At 42.1% G+C, this 20,737-nt stretch overlaps 1 protein-coding gene across 1 annotated transcript in view; it reads right to left on the bottom strand.

The window, feature by feature from the left end:
• Window positions 1–308: 308 nt before the first annotated feature.
• Window positions 309–20,737, bottom strand: part of LOC309959925 (chondroitin sulfate proteoglycan 4-like) — a gene marked incomplete at both ends in the record, with an annotated part of 63,926 nt that continues 43,497 nt past the window's right edge. Inside the window, 7 exon segments of the mRNA XM_082836477.1 lie at window positions 309–352; window positions 355–501; window positions 504–579; window positions 583–1,492; window positions 1,494–2,103; window positions 2,755–2,938; window positions 17,576–17,748. Of these exon segments, the coding sequence (XP_082692603.1) occupies window positions 309–352; window positions 355–501; window positions 504–579; window positions 583–1,492; window positions 1,494–2,103; window positions 2,755–2,938; window positions 17,576–17,748 (2,144 nt within the window).

The following is a 20,737-nucleotide window of genomic DNA, read 5'->3' as shown; positions in this document are numbered from 1 at the left end:
CACTAACTCTAGCTCCCATGTTAATCTGCAGGTGGGCCAGCATGTTCTGTCACACCTTGGTAAAGGGTTTAAATAGTGGCAAAATCTTACGTACACTCAGAGCATCAGGTCCAGAAGAGGGTACACAAAGCTCACTGTGGACAGCCCACAACATGAGTGTTGTATAAAAGTTACAGTAGAGCTACAACAGAACACCAAGGGATGGCAGGGCTGGGCTTTTCTCAGTTCATCCAACCAGCATTTCTTTGTCTTTATATCCCAGCACCTGACACGCAGCAGGTGGTCAGTAAGGAACAAGCACCCTCGGTCTACACCCAGTACTGGCTGTGCTTCAATGTTGGGTTGGTTTGTGGCAGAGCTTGACCATGTCAGGATCCAGATTCACACACGTCTCCCAAGGAGCACGTTTTTCCACTGGCTCAATGACTGGAGATTTTTCTGCCAATGGTATGATTATCAGAAGGAGGCTGCCCTCCCTGGGCTGGGTGGGTGCCCAGGGCTGGCTTTGGTGGCATCTGGTGGCCAAATGACTCTGGTGGGAGAGGCCTTGACATCCAGAGTGGGCTCTTCACCGCTGTGTCATCCCCAGGGATCTGCTTCCTGCCATCTGGTCTGGGTCAGCTTCCCCAGAGTTCCCGTCTGTGCTGTAGGTCCTGAGGAAACCACAAGCTTTTCCTGAGAGACACCTGAAGTCACAAGTTTATCTGCAGTGACTAGTAAAGAAACATCAGGGGTAAAGGTCTGCAAAAGAAAGGGGTCAGGAGGCACTGTGGTGAAGGGGAGACAACCTGTCACTGGCTGTATGTGGGCTGCCCTGAGCAGGAACGTGAAGGAGTCATTCAGCCTATCCGTGCCGGTTAGACTGGCGTGTGGCTCGAGCATCAACAGTCCTTGGTCAACATCCTTCTGAGTGAACAGAGTCGTGTCTTCCATTGCGGTGCCCCGGGCCACTCTTCGTACAAGTCCGCCATGGACGGGGAGTTCTGTCACTTCAGATTTGGGATCACTGTTAGTCCTGTTAGCAAGCTCAGTAGCATCAAGGTCCTTTCTTCTCAGCTGCTGGGCCACTCTGTTGGCAATTGTCAGATCTGACATAACCCGCAGGAAAGGCTGCTCCCTGCTGCGCAGTGTTTGTCCTGATGTAAACAGCGAGAACCGTAGCTGGTCCTCGGAGGCAGTGAGGTGTGTCATGTGGTAAGAGAGCTTTCCTGAATTCAGATCCTCCTGTCCAAAGCTGATGACCACCTGGTTTTCGACGAGCAGATACCCATGTTGGAGGGGCCGTGTTATCTTGTACGTGATTTGGGGGCTCCTCCCATTGGTCACTGCTGACAGGTGAGCACTGGTGATGGGAACGGTTGTCTGGCCTTGTGGGAGAAGTAGGTCAGTGAGGTTCACGAGGGTGATGGAGATGGGGATGACATCCAGGTGGAAGAGCTTGTAGAGTGGGCGGTGTGGGGAATCGGTCACACTGAAGTAAAACTCTGGAGAATGGGCTTCCATCTCGTATGAACCACACCTGAGAGTTATCAATGTGGGCTTGTGTGAAACGCTGAACAGGTATGTGTGGACGGTGAGCCATTGCCAAAAAGCCACTATTAGGTTTACGGATGATCATATATCTGATCTCCTCTGGAGGACTGTCTGGATCTTCCACTTTTAGGTTTTCAGGTCCTAAAACCAACCTATTGCCCTGCAGAACTTTCAACCAAAGCCCTTTTGTCCTTAATTCTTGTGCCTTGTCATTTATAGGAGTGATGGTGATATTAAACGTCTCCTCAAGAAAGTCAGCCTCTGGCTTAGTGGTGGACTTGCTCTTTTGGTTGGGCCAAACAGCGAAGGTAAAATTGTCAGCTAGTGATTCAGAGTCATCGTGAAGGTATGTGAGTCCAAGTTTATTAATTACGTACTGAGAGAAACTGGGTTTGCTTTTGGTAATATTCCTCTCTCCAACCATAATAGTTCCACGGTGAGGAAGAGATGTAACTTGGAACCAAGTTTCATATGAAGAACACTGAGGTTTGGGCAATTTAAGTAAGAGGTTGGAAGCATCCGACTTAGATTGGCCGATGAGAACTTTGTCTCCTTCCTTGACAACAGCTCCTGTTAAAAACAAACGTAAAGACCAAAGTGACATCTCGTTAGAATTTTCAAATGACAGCTGTAAGACTTTTTCTCCCTCAGATTTGCCTGTCCTAGTGGATAATTCACAACACCTTGGTATCTGAATTAGCACTGCCACCCAAAGCATACAAAAAAAGTAAATTTTAAATACACACGCCCACACTGTTAAGTCAACATTTCACGTAAGAGAGTTTTAAAACCTTGAGGTTCACTTATAACGTGTTCATCTCCTAACTTACCTACTACCGCACTTTCTCTTGCCATGGAAACAGGTGCAGCTTTCAATACCCCTTTCCTTTTAAGAACTTGCCCTATTTGTTATTTTCATTTTCCATCAACAGTTCTCAGTCATGGGCATGGTGAAGTCCCCATTTGGAGGTACAAATAAGAATTTTGTAAGGCTAATTTGCCATCCTTCCCCACTACAATTATTGAGGCATATGAGAGGAGAGAGCAGAGGCCCAGAGAAAGAGCACACATAAAGAAATAACAAATTTTTATAGCCATATAAGTTTTATTTCAAAGGTGGATACATTGGCATTGACAATTAAAAAGGAAAAGATGTATTTCCAAATTGTCCCTACTTTAATAATTAGAGATAAGGTACTGACTATATCATGGTGGAATTACCTGTATTTGCGAGCAGACGACTCTGCCGACCAGGTTCATTAATTTCATATGAAATAGTTATAGGAAACTCCTCAGGGCCTAGAGCTGCTGGTGGGGAGGACACTGTCAACATGAAAGAGTCTTCTGCAGTCCAGCCTGTATTCTCCCGGTCTACATGCTGGTATAATACCAGCTGCTCACTGACCTGGCCACATAGTAAGAAAAATCAGCCCCTGGTTGGAGGGATAATACGAGAATTAACATATATCCTAATTGGAGGAGATACATGTCTTTTCAGGGTTTACTCTACCCCTCCTCAAACTTCTGCACATTTCCATGCAAACTCAGGAACATTAAACGTGTGCTAACTTATTGGTCAAACCTAAGTGATTCTATTACCAAAATGATCTACTTAGCAGAGAAAGAAAAGTACATTGATTCTGAGATGACTAATGCCTAAGGTATATATATTATAAAAAGTTTATAATGAACCTTCACTTCCATGTCAGCATCATAACTACCAGCTCCCAACCAATCTTGCTTCACATGTACTCCTACCCACGTCTCTGCCCACGAGATTATTTTGAAGCAAATCACAGACATCATGTCATTTCATCTGTAAATGCTCTAGGATTAGTAAAAGATGACTTTTTTCAAATATTCAGTTAGTGTAGTGTTCAAATATCTCTGGTGGTCTAGTACATGTCTTTTTTTTTTTTTTTTAACATAGTTGCTTTGAGTCAGGATCCTAAATCCACACCTCACATTTGTTTGGTACTTCTCATTGGTTTCTTTTCATCTATTGGTTTCTTCTCATTGGTTTCTTTTCATCTATAGGTTCCCTTTCTCTAATTTTTTTCTTGTAATTTATTTGCTGAAGAACTTGGGTTGTTTATCTTTTGAGTTTCCTACATTCTGGATTTTGCTGATTGCATCCATATGGTGGTGTTTAGCATGTTCCTCTGGTCCCTATATTTCCTATATACTACCGGTTAAATCTAGAGGCTTAATAAGAATCAGGTTCAATTTTTTGGTAAGAATGTTTTACACGTTGTATTGTATATTTCCTCTTGCATTGCATCGCAAGGCAAAATAATGCTGGGCTGCTGCTCTTTAGGATGTGTTAAGATTGATAAGTGGCTTCAAGTGCTGCCAGATTGATCCAACTATCTTCAAGTTCCCCATAAGCCTATCAACTAACAGTTTTACATACTCATTGATACAATTGCCTAAACTCATTATTTTTGCAGTGGCAAAACACTGATATTATTTATCTTGTCATTCCTTCTTCATTCTTATCTGTAATTCTCCTATTTATAAAGAACTTTCTCTTATCAGCTATTTGGTTGCACAGTACATGCAGGAAAGACAGGATTAAGTGTTTGATTCTTTCCCTTTATATATCATTTTTCAGTAGATGAGTCCCCTGGCTCCAATCTCCAAACATTGTTCTCGTTGTTTAAGAATCATCAACTCATGAATTTTAATATATGATGTATTTCATTCCATTGCAAGTATTATTTTCATTGATTTTCAAACTGCCCCACCTGGCTTAAGATATTTTTCAAGATGTAATCCAAGTCCCTAATGCCTGTGGCCTATCAGTGTCCTTTTTATCTCATCGGATGGAGATGGGTTCTACCCAGTGTTGTGTTGTCCAGATACCATGTGGGCAGTCCTTCCCTCAACAGCAGTGATTGAATGTTCTAAAACTGCAACCACAGAAGGGAAGGCTAGAGAGAAAATATTCGACCCTTAATTCTTATAGGTCACATCTTTTTCTGACCTGCTATCTGTTATAATATCTGAACTTACAGGTAGGTTCTGCCGAAATACTTGAGTGTCCACGTCAAACGTGCCGAGGATAAATTATCACATAATTTAGAGAGAAGTTGAGTTTGTTTCATCAGCCAGTATCAGAAGTATGGCCCTTCATAGCCACAGGTTCCATATCCACAGAGTCAACCAACTGCGGATCAAAAATATTTGGAAAAAAAATTCCATAAAGTTCCAAAAAGCAAAACTGGAATTTGCCACATGCTGGCAAGGACTTACATACCGTTTATATTGTATTGGGTGTTGTAAGTAATCTAGAAGTGATTTAAAGTATACAGAAGGATGTGTGTAGGTTATATGCAAATACTATTCCAGTTTACATATGGGACTTCAGCATCCTCGGATTCTGGTACCCATGGCGGTGGGGGAGGAGGGGGCGGTTGTCCTGGAGCCAATCCCCTGCAGATATGTAGTGATGACTGTACTGTATTAATTAACAGAGGTTTGGTGATGCATTGCTCTGACTCTCTGCTTGTTACAGTGGATGTTATCTAGAACCAGAAAGGCTTTTGACTAGTGAGTTTCACGGAAGAAAAGATCTGAAAAGATCTATGTTCCCAGAGTGGCCAAAACTGTTGTTGAGGAGATTTTTTGTTTCTTATCCTATTCAAGGGTAAAGCAAGGAAGTGCTGTCACTTGAGGATTTTAAGTGGGGAGAAGAATATATCATCTCTCAATATTTCCTAAGAGAAAAAGCAAGGTTACTCGTGAGAAATTGGAGTTTCTCCAAAGATAGTAATTTCCGGTACTAACTAGTAACTTAATTCCCCAGAAGCTCCTGGGGAATAAAGTCAGTTTTATTTAGTAGACCTACCATTTCTATTCCTAGCTTAAGATTTATGACAAAAGATCAATCATAAATATATTCCTCCTCCTAGAAGTGGGTGACTGTGCCATGGATTTCAGACGAGAGGATGGTTCCTTAAAGGTTCCCATTATACTTAGGAGTCATAATATTATACGGCAAAAGAGATCCAGTTTCTTAATATTAAAAGTAACAGCGTCTATTAACCAGGAGGGAAGGTTTTCTTGGATGCAGGTCATTCGTCCTCATTGCTCCTTTGGTGTTAAGTGAAAATTAGCTTCCCTAAAAAAATATAACAAGTTATTAGAATAATCTAAGGTCTTCTGATATCTACTGTAAGGAGAATGATTGTCCAAGGGAAAGAATGGTTCTCATAGATGGGAAGAGTGGTGATGAAGGTCAGAAATCTTCTGAAGGAAGTAACTGGGGAAGAGTCTTAAACATAGTTTTGTATTTCAGGAGCCTAGTGGAGGAGAGGTCTGTTTTAGGTTCTGTTTTTGAAAAGTCATTTTAAGAGTGAGGAATTGTGGAAAACAAAGTGACTTATTTCACATGGGAGAGTGTGAGAGAGAAATGAATTAGATTCACCTTGAGTGTCTGAGCTTTAAGACCAGATAGCAGGTAATTGAAAGTGCTGAGCTAGAAGTCAAAGGGAGGAAGGGCGCCTTTGGAATGTCAACTTGCCAGTCATCATGCCCTGAAAGAGGTTTGAGGTGAGTAGAGTCTCTAATGTTTAGAAAACAGATTTAACTTCACCAGCTTTAAGAGTCAGGTTTTATGGTGTGTGTGTGTGTGTGTGTGTGTGTGTGTGTGTGTGTGTGTGTGTGTGTGTGTGTGTGTGTGTGTGTGTGTGTGTCTACTGGGAGAGGGCCAGGAAAGGGAAAATAATAAAACCAAGACTTTATGAGAAAAAAGTGTAGGGTCAACCTGAGGAGAGAAGGTTCTCAGAGAAGATTAGGAATTATTTGTTACCTTAAATAGAAAGCGGCCTTAGGAACAACTTCCAACAGCTCTGCTGTATTTCCAGTGTTAAATATAGACAGATAAGCCACTTAGCAGAATACCTGGGCTCTGGGATTAAGGAGAGGGGAGAGGGGTGTTTTTATTTCCTATGGATTTAGATTAGCTCAGATATTTTCTTTTTTACAGAGTCTTTCTGGAATGTCATTAGCAATTCAATGGTGCAGAATTCCAATGTAGAAGGAAAAACAGAAAACTAGAAAGATCACCATTTGGCAACCAAGTAGTAATAAATGCCTCAGGCAAGAATCCTAAAATGGCTGCTAAAACTAGTGAGCCAAATTGTGATGAGAAACAGGACGTTTAGATAGTTCTAAAGTATCTCCTCACAGATGCTTACAGAATTCAAAGGGGAAAATACGCCTTCACGGTGGAGAAACCTAAAGGACAGCACTTGACCAACTGATGAAAGAAATCACCGTCAGTGACAGGGCAAAGAGAGCACCAGTGCTCCTGACAGGAAGCTCTGGGAAGAACCCAGCCTCTCTCAGGGCTATCCCGCCCCAAATGCATAACCTGAATTATGAGGAAACATCAGATAAAACCAAACTGAGAGGGCTTCCCTGGTGGCGCAGTGGTTGAGAGTCCGCCTGCCGATGCAGGGGACACGGGTTCGTGCCCCCGTCCAGGAGGATCCCACATGCCACGGAGCAGCTGGGCCCGTGAGCCATGGCCGCTGAGCCTGCGCGTCCGGAGCCTGTGCTCCGCAACGGGAGAGGCCACAACAGTGAGAGGCACGCGTACAGAAAAAAAAAAAAAAAAAAAAACCAAACTGAGGGACTTCCTACAAATAACTGGCCTGTTCTCTTCAGTAAATGGTAAGGTCACAAAAGTCAACACGACTGCGGAATGGATCCAGATTAAAGGAGACAAAGGCTCCTGAGAACTAAATGCTCTGTTTTATGCTATGGGTTTTTCCTTTGCTATAGAGGACATTCACTGAAACAACTTGTGAAATTTGACTAAGGTCTATAGATTATAAAATAGCACTGTATCAGTGTTAATTTCATGCTGCTGAAAATTATACTGTGGATATATAGCAGAATGGCCCCTTGTTTTTAGGAACGATACAGAGCTAAATATAAATATACTAAATATAGAGGTAAATAAATATAAATATATTACTAAATACAGTAGTAAGGGGGCATCATGTTTGCAACTGGCTCTCAATTTCAAGTTGTGTGTGTGTGTGTAGGGAGATTGATAAAGCTAAGTTAGATAAAAGGCAGTAAATGCTAAAATTTGGTGAATATGAATGAATAGTATAAGATAATTTTTTGTATTCTTTTGCGACTGTTCTGAGTCTGAAATTATTTCAAAATAAAAAGTTAAAATAATAATTTAAAAAAGTAAATCCCATGGTGTTTTACTATACCAACTTCAAGAATAGACCAATAGTCCCTTTTCTTTGATGACTCAGTACATGCAGAATGGGAGAAGGAACCCACAAATGCCTTGGGCACTATGAAATCAAGAAGTGGTTATTGCCTATGCCAACATGGTCCACCCTTCACCACCTCCAGCTTGGTCCATTTTTCTAGGGCTTTAATGAGGCTGTATTCCTACCTGACTTATGAATGGGTGGATATGTGGTTCCAAGTCCTAGACCTTCTCAGAGTAGTGCTTTTACTAGAAGGGATAATATGATACCATCCCTTGGATCGTCCCTTGATTCCTATAGAACCACAAAGAAAAACATTTGTCTGAGGCTAAAGAGATGGCCAGGGACCCTATTGACTTTTGTGTGACGGGTCAAGGTTTACAGCTGAGAGGCTACTGAGATGCTCAGAGAAGTTGGGATTCCAGGTAATTCCGATGCTGAAAGCTCAGCCTCTCTGCACTGGTGCCGAAATGAATCTCAGAGACAAGAGTTTTGGGCGAAGCAGAAAAGAATAGCTTTACTGCTTTGCCAGGCAAAGGGGGCCTCAGAGGGCTCCTGCCCTCGAAAACTATGTGTCCCAACCTGGGAGGATTTGATGAAGAGTTTTATAGCAATAGTTCAAGGGTGGGGTTGCTGACAGGATTAGGGTGTGTGCAGGGCCTGTGATGCCTTAATCTTGTCTCTTCTCCTAATCTGGTCTCTTCTCCTAATCTGGATGAGCTGCTCTGGTCCCTTTAATCTCGCCTCAGGTGGTTTCTTGGCTGCTTCTCCCCTGATTAGCAACTGTTCGAATCTGCCCTTTGGAACTCAGGGAAGGTCATGGAGGCTGGAGTCTTGCCTACAAGAAACAGGGGACAAAAAAGGCTTCCGTGCCCAGGGGCCCCAAGGGTCCTTCTCGGTTTCAATTCCTCTCCCTCCACTCAATGGCAGGGTTAGTTGGGAGCAGAGATGGGACCAGAACCCAGATCTTCAGGCTTGTAGATAAGAGCTCTTTCTTTAGTGCACATTACTGGGGCCATTTTGGCTCCAACTGCTTGAATTACTACCGTTCTTCCTCCAAGAAGGAAAAGGACATTCATTAATATAAAAATCTAAGTGTAGGAGTGTAGTAGAATTTGAACCTTGGATTGATCAGACGTAAAGTCAAATACAAATGCTACCAACTGTCAGCTCTGTGGCTTTTATGCAAGTCATTTAATCTCACTGAGCCTCCATTTATGCACTAAAATATAGAATAATATCTCACTTGTAGATATGCATTTGACCTAATTGGTCTGTTGCCATATCAATGTTCAAAATGGCAGGCCTTGGGCATTTCTAGGTCTTTCAAGAAAGGATCTAAGTCCTCACTAACCAATTCCTTACAGTTGGAAAGCTATACTCATTTTTATAGTGAATCATGGCATGAGAATATTAAGCAATCAGAAAGTTCTAAAATATGCCTAATAAAATAAATATTTTCCCATAAAACAAAGGAATTTGTAGGCTGGAATCCTGGCACATAGTTCAGAAGCTTACTTACAGTTGCTTTGTAAATGAGTATTAGTTCACCATTCTACATTTGGCATTTCAATAAATATTTGTTTAATGAATAAATAAACTACTTGAAAAGTACTTTACAAAATTTAATTATAAAGTATACATTTACATCCTGAAGCAGTAGAAATAAGGCAATCCAAGACATTTCTTAGCCATTTGTTTAACAAAAACACACTGACAATACCTAACTTTAATTGTGCTCTGCTAGGCACATTATGTAACTCGTTTTATTTAATTTTGTTTTAGGCAAGAATTGTTGTGTCCATTGACATATTTTTTAAAAACCTGAGGCTCAGAAAATTTAAATAATTCACTCTAGCCAATAGGTGCAAGAACCCAGTTTTTAATCTAGTCCTGTGTGACTCCAGAGTTCATACTTTTTCCACTGTACTGTACCTATGTGTGGAAAGCTCAGTGAGACTGTGGTCAACCAGAAATTCACAAGACATGCTCTCCAACCCCACGGAGTCTAGTAATGGGGAAAGTCAGTTGGTAGGTATGACTAGGGCAGACAAATGCTATTGTAGTCTGGCCTGTCTAGGACACAGTCACTATTGGCCAGAGCTTTTAAGGATTCAAAGAAATAGCTCCATATATAGTATCTATTACAAATGGCAAGTAAGGGAAGGTTGTATTCCAGTTCTTCACAACTGCCATTGTAGATCAGGTAGACTTTCTCATAGGACATTGAGGGAAAGAGGGTAGGAATGAGGGGAAAGGAGTTTCCACCTGGCTCCAGGCTGAGGACAATTCCTGTCTAAAAGTACGTGTGGTCAGAACTGAGTGTTGGAGGATAAAATTGTCAAGCTTGGCCAAAACGCAGGGCTAGAAAGCTCTGGATTATATCTTCATTCCAGGGGTCTTTCTAAATATAACCCCCCATAATCCTGATAAGAAAACCAGAACATGAGTCCTTTACACTGATCTATCCCAGAGCAGGGCCTAAAAGTCAATCACAGTTTTGAAATTCCCACTGGAGAAGAGAGTAACCAAATTATCTTAGGGTCAACTGGGTGAAAAGGGAGGGAGAAGGAGGGACACGCAGTCCACTCGCTTGATTCTCCACAACGTGATGGCTTTGCCAAAGGGCCAAGTCTCTAGCAGGACAATAATTGGCCAGAAGGAGCAAGGGAAAGAGAGCTGGCCAAAAAATCTCTATCTTGGGCAGATAATCATGGGGAAAGGAGACTACAGAAAGCCAAACAGTTCAAAAAGATAAAGTCTCTGAGGTTCCGTGTAGGTTAACCGAAAAGTCCTAAAGGCTAAGATTTGGAAAACAACAAGCTCCTGTGCTCCTGAACGATGAGCTCAGAGAAATGACTCCTTTCTATGTGCCCTTTCTTGTTTCCACCAGGACTGGGACCACCATGGTTGCAGAGAGCAGCCGGGCCTGGAGAGTTCAAGGTTCCCAGAAGAGGTTAGAAGTCCGGGGCAGTCCAGCGTGCCACAGGTTAGAGGGTGCCCAGGTATCAGACTAAACAAAATGGGACTGGGGTAAGTCCCAGGAATAATTCCCCTTAGTGGAAATGGATAGGAGAGGCATTTTAGGAAACTTAAGTTTCTAAATGGTGATATCTGGAAATCTCCAGCTAGAAATGGGCAATTGAAAACCAGGTCCAAATAATTATCCATGCCCCTCCATACTGGGTCAGTCTCTGCATAAAAATATTAGAACAAAAAGCTTTTCAAGGAGCCTAGCAATATATCCGTCTACAGCCCTACCTGGCAGAGAGGTCCAAATCCACATTTATATGAAAGTAGATATAGATTCTCGTAGGCCTTATACCATTACAAGCATGGAGCTCTTTAAAAACTACCAAGTGAGATCATGTAAGAGGTGATTCATTATAAAAGAGTATGGGACACCTTGCTTTTGTTATATATAAATGTAGTAGGCTAAAAATGTCCACCAAAGATATCAGGTCTGAATCCCTTGAACCTGTGAATGTTACCTTACATGCCAAAGACTTTGCAGATGTGATTAAGTTAAGATTGGTTCCTAAGATTGGAAGAGTGTCCTGGATTTTCCAGGTGGGCCCTGACTGCAATCACATACATCCTTACAAGAGGGAGGCAGAGAGATACACGATACAGACAGAAAAGTAGAAGGCGACGTGACCATGGAGGCAGACATTGGCATGATGGGGCCACATGCCAGGAGATGCTGGCAGCTACCAAAAGCTGGAAGAGGGAAGAAGGAGTTCTCCCCTAGAGCCTCCAGAGGGAGCATGGCCCTGCTGACACCTTGATTTCAGCCCAGTGAAATGGAGTTCCAACTTCTGGCCTCCAGAACTATGAGATAGTACATTTCTGCTATTTTAAGCCACCAAGTTTGTGGTAATTTATTACAGCAGCCTTAGGAAATTACTACAGGGAGCAAGAATAAACCACACTCGCTGAAATGGGATTTGGTTCTATCTGCTTTTTCAAAGAAAGAGCCAACAGTTTAAGAGAAAGAAACATTGTTGGGTATTCAAAGCCATTGGACTAGGACACATCAGCCAATTTTGTTTGAACAATGAATAGGTGACTAAGTGACAGTGCAATACACTAATTTCTACACATGGAAAAATATGCTAGCACATAATTCAGTGAACCGTAAGGGCCAAAACAAAACTGCCAAAACAAAAACCTAGTGGAAAATGTTCAAAATGACTACTGAGTCTAGTTGCCATTGAGCTTGTCACTGAAGAGACCCCCAAGAAAGCAGGGACGTGGGGCAGGAGTGATCACTAACACAAAGAAACTTATCCTTCTCTGTTCAGAAAAGTAAAGGGCCAAAGTTTAATGATCCCATTGCACTCTCCATTAAGTTGTAATAAATCAGCTTCTGTCCTATGGGAAATGTGTTTGCAATTTCTTAAAATGTACGTGTTGTCTTCAGAATCTAGAAGAGGGGGTAATTAGACAAAATTCATAACCCAGAATCGATTATATTATTTTCTAAATGTGACCCTGGAAACCTATATCTGTGTTGCAGCAGCAGGCAGAGACAAAGATGGATGGTCTACCCACAACAGCACAATGGCTAAAATGCAATTACTGGCTTTATGGAAAAGCAAAACGGCCAGGCGTCATAAACCTCAAAACCAGAACACTTTGCTTTTTAATGATTCTATATTATCTAAACAAGTGCTGGAATAAAAATCACTCAATTAGCCTTGTGCTCTACAAGGAAGAGATTAGTGCTTCAGAGAATTCAATGTATGTGCTTTGTTCATACACATTCTTTGAAATGAACAATAATTTCTCTACGTTTGTAAAAAGATTTCATTTTAAAATTTGATGATTCACCTTCTCTGTGTATTTGTATGTTTAATTCTTCAGGATATAAGATTTTCAGCACAAGTTTTTGTGGTTTAGCTTTTTCCCTTTTAGGCAGATATAATATTATGGTGAAAAACAAGATGTTACATGTTTATCTTGGTAGGTTGATATGGTATGGTTTGAAAATAATGAATTTATTCCAGGATAAGAAAGTATTTTGAGGTATAACATAACAAATGTTTTCCCCACAATTACTTTGCTAAAGGATGATATTAAGCATAATGGAGAACATCTAGTTTTCTTTCACAAGCTATATCCAGAGCCACTGATTAAAATGGTCATTTTTGACAGAAACAGACTCATAGGCATAGAGAAAAGACTTGTGGTTGCCAAGGGGAAGTGGGGGAGGGAGAAGGATGGACTGGGAGTTTGGGGTTGGTAGATGCAAACTATTACATTTAGAACAGATAAACAACAAGATTCTAATGTATAGCACAGGGAACTATATTGAATATTCTGTGATATATCATAATGGAAAAGAATATAAAAAAGAATGTATATATGTGTACAACTGAGTCACTTTGCTGTACAGCAGAGATTGGTGCAACACTGTAAATCAACTATACTTCAATAAGAAAAATAATTATGATTAAATATGAAAACAGCTAGAGCGGAAAAAAACAAAAAAATGGTCATTTTTGTTTATCCATCAAAAGCAAAAAAGGGTATAGGTTTTATGTGCAAATGATATGGTGTTCTTGCCTCCCCCAGCTGAGGGTAGTAGAGAGCTGGAAAGAATTTAGTCCTTTAAGGTAAAGGTATGAAAGAGGACTCAACCATCAGGTGCCTAAAGCACTCTCCCCCTTGGACACTTAGCACGTTATGGGCTGGAACTGACTCTTGAAATTAGAAAAACTGATCTAGAAAGCTGAAAAGCAACTGAAGCCATCTGATTACATGAGCATGGCTGAACAGCTCTGAGCTCCTTTTACAATGAAAATTGTTTCCTCTGTTAATATCTCTTCTCACCAACTAGACTAAAGAGGACTAGTCAAAGCACATAATATGTGTTCAATAAATGTCCTTGTTAAGTAATTTCAGAAAAAATGTCTTCATCATCTTCACTGCCTCCAAAACCTGCCCCACCCTTTCTTTTACTTCCCAAAATGTTCTAGAGCTGCTGGGGAGGAATCTGAGCCATCATAAAATGGCTGAGAGTTTGACCAAGGTCCTGTTTGACACAGGCCATAAAACTGCAGATTTTAGGAAAAGATTCACATTCCATTTGCATGTGAAGGAGACAGGACCTGAAAAGAGGAAAGTCAGGGAGATAATAATTTTCTTCTTCTTCCCAAGTCACAAATTAAAATGTGCCTTCTGAACACACAAGCTAAACGGAATTGGAACGCCTTCAGGTGAACATCAATTGTACTGAATTTATTGATGATGCCCTAGTCTTTTTCAATATGAATTTTCTGCTTTACTGTTTTCTAATTTTATTTTTACAATAAATGCGTGATATTTTGGTACTCAAAAAACCACACACACTAAAAGAGCCAGAGTTAGCCTTTGCGTTTATATCCTTGCAGAGTTTCCTCTGCACATTCTCCTCTCCCCACATTACTGATGTTCCTCATGACTACTGAAGTGGAAGGGAAGACAGGGTATTTCAATGAAATTTATTCATAGATGTTTAGAAATTTAGCCAAACATATCCTGCAAAAGCACCTCAACTTTGTACAGCAGCTCTCAGCTGCTCTGGTGCGGAGTCCTGCCACGGGGGCTTCCTTGCCCTGACCCTCTGGGGTGGGATATTTGGAGCTGCCCCAGCCCCAGGCCTCATTGTGTCTCCAGCCTGTGCTTGGCCCCAGGATGAAGTACTGCTGAATCCAGGCATGAGGCCACCTGACATTTTCCTCAGCCACCTCCTCTTGTCATCACTCAAGGAAATGTATTCCAGAACACCAGGGACTCTCCAACAAAGGGAAACAGTAAGCAGGTTACAGGGTGAAGTAAATGTCATTTTCTTCTAATGACCTCATTTCCATTCATTAAATTACTGCAGCACATTAGGGTAAACACAGCAGCCAATTCCAGTGTCCCAGAAAATTGCCTGCCCCGTGAAACTAGTCCTTTGGCTACTATGAGAGGAAAAGAATCTCTCACATTTTCAAGGGCAAAAAGATAATCACAACAGCCTTAGCTACTATTTATTTAACATCTGCTGCATGTGGGGCTGTGTGCTAAACGTTTTGTATCCACTTTCTGTGTTAATTCATTATGGCCAAGAGGAAAGTAGTCGAGACCCTGAGTTCAAATTCTGACTCTGCCACTTCTCAGCTGTGTAGCGGCGGGTGAGTTGCTTAACTTCCCTGTGCTTTAGGATCCAGGCCTGTAAAGTGACATAATGAGTAGTATAGAACAAAGCTTAGAATGGCACCTGGGACATGCGGAATGTTCAAAATGATTTCAATTGTCATTACTACCATTTTCCCCCTTTTACATATGAGGAAACTGAGGATTAAAAGATATGTCATTTGCCATAACTCACAGAGTTAATCCAGATCTTCTGACCTTAGAGGCCAAGGCACTGTCCTCAGTCATCAATGGTCAGCCGTGGATCAATGAGCAGCAACAGGGCGCCCAATTCCTAAATTATATTCTCTCTCCACACTCACACACCAAAGGCAGAGAGCATGGGCTGCCGTGCTGAATTCCTACAGACTCGAAATATATCTTAGACGCTGCTCTGGGGAGACAGGAATTGTCACATCCAGGAATGCACTTGCATAAACGGCCTGATATACAGTCTGATGCCTTGTATACCACAAAAGGGGCTCTCCTCTGTCCCCTGAGTCAAAGCACTGGGCCAGGCCGCTGGCACGGCATGCTTTGGAGAGGAAAGGGCTGTGTGTGTGGTGAGAAGGGCTGCTTTCCCGGTCCACTCGAGAAGGAGAACACACTCCTCTCTCACCACGCCTGGCTTGTGACATTGCCCAGGCAGTGCCTCCACACTGGAGCCTGCCCCTGCCTCCACGAGGACCGACAGTGGGTTCTAATGCCCCTCGTCCCAGACACCCCTCTGCAGGCCCTTTACAGCCCTGAGCCCCAAGGCAACACATCCCCCACAGACTACCACCTGCCATTGATGATATCTTTTCTTGACACTCGCCTCTTGGTTCGTCAAGTAGAAGGAATAATGAGAGGAAAAATAAAACCTTAAAATAATTGGATTCCAATCAGTCAAGACTTTGCCTGCCCTATGACCTCATAACTAGCTCGGGGCTTTAATTCCTGCTGACAAATGTGTTGTCTGTGGGGGAGGTTTGTTTTTACAGGAAAATGTACTCTCAGTGTATCATCAACTATTTTGTGATGACCAGGCTAGCCCACCGTGGTGGACTGTTCTATTGTGTCAGTGTCTCCTCCTTATGAGATGGTTCTCCTTCCCTACACCACTGACACCAGGCTTGCTCACGTGACATTCTTTAGTCAGTGAGACGTGAGCACAGTGATACGTGGCACTTCCGAGCATAGACGTGTGGAGTTGTCGCATGCTTCCACCATCACTTCTTTTCCCCCTGCTGCAAATACAGCAATGCCCAAGAGAGGGGTTGCTCCTTCAACGTGGACCCTGGAATAAGGGACAGACGGAACCCACAGGCCATGTACAACATACGTGAGAAATAAGCTTTTGCTATTGTAAGCCATTGAGACTGGGGAGTTGTTCGGTATTGCAGCATAACCTAGTGGATCTTGGCTACCATATCCACTAAAGCCTATTTAGACCATATTAATCTAAAATATTATATATTTGCAATGAAAAGTAGTGGACACTAATGCTCGAAATGATCATCATCAAAAAATACATATTTTTTTAAAGAACTAGGGCTAGACGTAAGGCATCTTAATATGACTGACATCATTCTTGCTAGTATTCAAAATGTAAGCTGAACCTGGGCAGGTTTTGATGCCTTTGGGCACATTAAGCTCCCACACACAATGCAGTTTTCACCCTAATCCCTCTTTTCCTCCTCCAGAGTTCATCTGTGAACTAGAGAATTTATACTTCCTCTTTTCAGTGTCACTTTCAGAACTTCTGCTAACCTCACGATCTGTTCCCTTAGATGCACCCCAGACAAAGGCGATAGCAGAACAAAAGCTAAATTCAAGTCTGCCACGTCACCCTGGAGAGAAATGGCTCAACGGTTAAAGGGCAGACATGTGGTTTACTCTGGCTATTTCCTCTAAACTTGACTTTGGATTTTTTATTCCTTAGTCATGTAAAGCTATAGACAGATCGCTATCAGATCCCTGTACACACAGTTTAAGAATGGAAAAAGAAGGCTGAATGGCAAGCAAGAAAAGTTATATGCAGGAAGATGGTTTGGAAACATAGACATTTAGAAAATGAAATCACATACACGCAAACACGACCAGTCAGTCAGATTCCTAGGATGCAAAAGTAAAAATAAATAAATAAATAAAATAAAAAGACTTGAAGGCTTATGCATGTAAAGAGGGCACGTGGATGGTCGTAGTGGTAAAGCACCAGTGAAGCTGGAAACAGATGGCTCTGGGTGCAGCTTAAATACACACCCTCTCCTTACATACGCACATATTTATATAAACACAACAATACATGAAATTATGTATATAATTTTACATATTAAGCATAAATGGACAGACATATCCTGTAGGATTTACTCCTGCAACTTTGCTTTGGGTTTCCTTTTAAATTCATCTTTAGTGATAAAAGGATCCCTTCTTATTTCTTAGACACAGTGTTTGAATTTGCTTGGTGCTTTCTGACAATTGTGTTCCATCCTGTGCTCACTACAGTGTCCGGTTTTAAAACCAGCACAACGGGAATGAGTAACTGCCTGGGCAAATGGGCACGTCTGCTTGGCGTCACAGGATGAGGACAAGCGAGGGGCCCGCCCTGTAGAGACGCCCAGCCCTGCCCAGCTGCACGGACAGATGTCAGGACTCACCAGATGCTGCGTAAACATGGAAACATCCTCTGTGCTGTTGTCAGAATTGACTCGCACCAACCTCCCGAGTCTAGGGGAACTTACAACTGTAAAGGTTATAGTTCTGTTTCCTGCACTGTCCATGTCATTGGTCATAGCTCTCAGGTCACAAGCTGAAAGGGGCTTTATGGGACCTAAGTGAAGACTGAAACATGCATGTAAGTATAAAGCATATGAAGGCTATGGTTAATGAAATGATCTTTACAGACCCCTGAAAACTGGAAAACACGTAGTTATGTACGGGGGGCTGGCTAGCTCGAACTTGAAATTGGGCTGTGAGGGGCCAACAGATCCATGCGGCTGCTGTTTGTGGATGTGCTTTGCTATGGGGGCCAGAGATGAAGGAGGAAAATCCCATGAAAAGAGCCCCTCAGCCCCCGCAGTCCTGCATGTCTAACTGATCTCGAGAGAAAGAAGGCAATGCCAGGCGAGTGACACCCAGCTCGGCTCTGAGCACAGGAAGGGGGCGCCGGCTAAACTTGGGAGGACAGACGCGTCCTGGCCTGACAGCGGCTGCAGGTGCTCGACAGAGTGTCCATCTGTGGATGCCTGGGGGAGAGGTTGGCTCTGAACCAAATGGTGGCGGTCTCCAGAGGAGCCCCCAGATGTGCAGGTTGCATGGACAACGTGGGGAGGGAAGGGCCTGTGTGGATGTTAAGAGAAGAAGAACCAGTGAGTGGTCAGTGTGCTAATGTGATCTCATTGATAACTAAGGGCCAGAGTGACTTGGGGACATTCAGGTTAGCTCAGTGCTTCTCAAATACTCTGTAGTGAAGGATCAGTGTTTCCCACCAAATCCATTGTGGACCAATAATTTTATAAAATACAATAAAATGTCACAACAATGTCAAATTGCTATAAAATTTTCTGAACACCTCCTTTCATTTCCCATTCTTATCAGTTCACAGACTAGAGGTCCATGGACCACAATTTGAGGAATATAGGGCTAGAGTTTCTATCGCTATACTTTGCATGGGTTTAGGGAATATCCCCAACCTGATAAGGTGGCAGATCTGAGAGAGATTTACAGTCATCCTGGCCCAATCTCACCTCTTTTCTGTTTTAGCCCTTGCTAAAGGGCTTTAGCATTAGGTCTTGCACAGGGGCCTTGCACTAGCTCTTGGAGTCGGCACTTTATAAACTGTCTATGAAGTTGAGCCAATCACCCAATAACTAAGCCTCCTAAATGACATTCATTTTGCTTTCCTGACTGAACCATTATAGCCTTGGAGAGTGAGGGCCACCGACTGCAGTATTTAAACCACATTAGGTGCTTAAAGGCAGGACCTTGACGACAGCTAATACACGAGGAAGCCAGCTTTCAGTAAGATTTTCAAACATGCAAACATTGTTCTGAGCCTTTAATTTAGAGGTTCCCTTTAAAATACCTGACAACAAAACCAAAAATAACAAGTGGGACTACATCTACTCAGCAAAGGAAACCATCAACAAAATGAAAAGGCAACCTGTGGAATGGGAGAAAATATTTGCAAACCACATATCTGATAAAGGGTTAATATCCAAAATGTACAAGGATCTCATACAACTTAGTAGCAAAAAACCCCAAATAACCCAATTTTAAAATGGGCAAATGACTTAAATAGACATTCTTTTCCAAAGAAGACTTACAAATAGGCAACAGGCACATGAAAAGGTGCTCATCAACGCTAATCATCAGGGAAATGCAAGTCAGAACCACAGTGAGATATCACCTCACACCTGTTAAGATGTCCATTATCAAAAAGACATGAAAGAACAAATGCTAGTGAGGGATGTGGAGAAAAGGGAACCCTTGCGCACTGTTGGTGGGAATGTAAATTAGTGCAGCCTTATAGAAAATAGTATGGAGGTTTCTCAAGAAATTAAAAGTAGAACTACCATATGATCCAGAAATCCCACTTTTGGGTATATATTCAAAGGAAACAAAATGATGATCTCAAAGAGGAATCTGTACTCCCATGTTTATTGCAGCATCACTCAAAATAGTCAAGGTATGGAAACAACCTAAATGTCAACCAGTGGATGAATGGATCGAGAAAATATTGTAAAATGTGATACACACATACACACACACACACACACACACACACACACACGACGGCATATTATTCAGCCTTAAAAAAGAAGGAAATCTTGTCACTTGCAACAACATGGATGAAGCTAGAGGGCACCAGGCTGAGTGAAACAAGGCAGACAGAGAAAGACAAATACTGCATGGTATTACTTACATGTGGAATCTTTAAAATGTGGAATCTTTAAAAAAAAAAAGTCAAACTCATGAAAACAGAGATTGGAAAGTGGTTGCCATAGGGCTGGGGGTGAAGGAAATGATGACAGTTTGCTAAAAGGGTATAAACTTTCAGTTATAAGATAAATAAGGTCTGAGGATCTAATGTGTAACATGGTGATTATAGTTAACATTGTATTGTATAATTGAAATTTGCGAAGAGAGTAGAACTGAAAAGATGAAAGTAAATATGTGAAGTGATGAATGTATTCATTAACTGGATGAGGGGGAATCTTTTCATAATGTATACATAAATCAAATCATCAGGTTGTATATTTCAGATATCTTACAATTTTATTTGTCAATTATACCTCTATAAAGCTGAAAAACAAATGACAAAATAAAATAAAATAAGATAAAATAAAATACCGGAGCTCCTGAGATAGGCACTAGGTCCTGGGGCTCCTGAGGCGTAGGCAGGAGTACCTGGACTATCAGCCTCAGGAACACAGTTCTGCCCCAGATTCAGGACTGCCTTGGTACAACCTTGGTTGTCACACACACACAAAGATGCTTTAACTCCCTCCCACATTTCTCTTAGTTCTTGCTCCTGAAAGTTTTGCGGTCACTGCCACCTTCTAGCTTCTGGAGCTGGGGACCCAGGATGTGAGGTCACCCCGGGGAGGCCAAGAGGAATTATTCTGTATACTTAGTCAACATTACAGAAAGTCATAACTGAGGCCCACTCTCTGCTGCCTGCCACGGTGGCCCCCATCCTGTCAAGTGGATTATACCTCTTTTGTGTGCAGTTTCTGGGCTCCCCAGCCTCCAACTTCTCATCTTCAGTTTTGCTTTGGAACTTTTCCCCACCGTGCCTTCTTAATTATTTCCTTCTT

Source organism: Leucopleurus acutus (assembly GCF_964270905.1).
Source record: "Leucopleurus acutus genome assembly, chromosome: 3".
Classification (NCBI taxonomy): domain Eukaryota; kingdom Metazoa; phylum Chordata; class Mammalia; order Artiodactyla; family Delphinidae; genus Leucopleurus; species Leucopleurus acutus.
The sequence above is the reverse complement of the archived record's forward strand: the minus strand, read 5'-3'. Positions and strand labels throughout refer to the sequence as shown.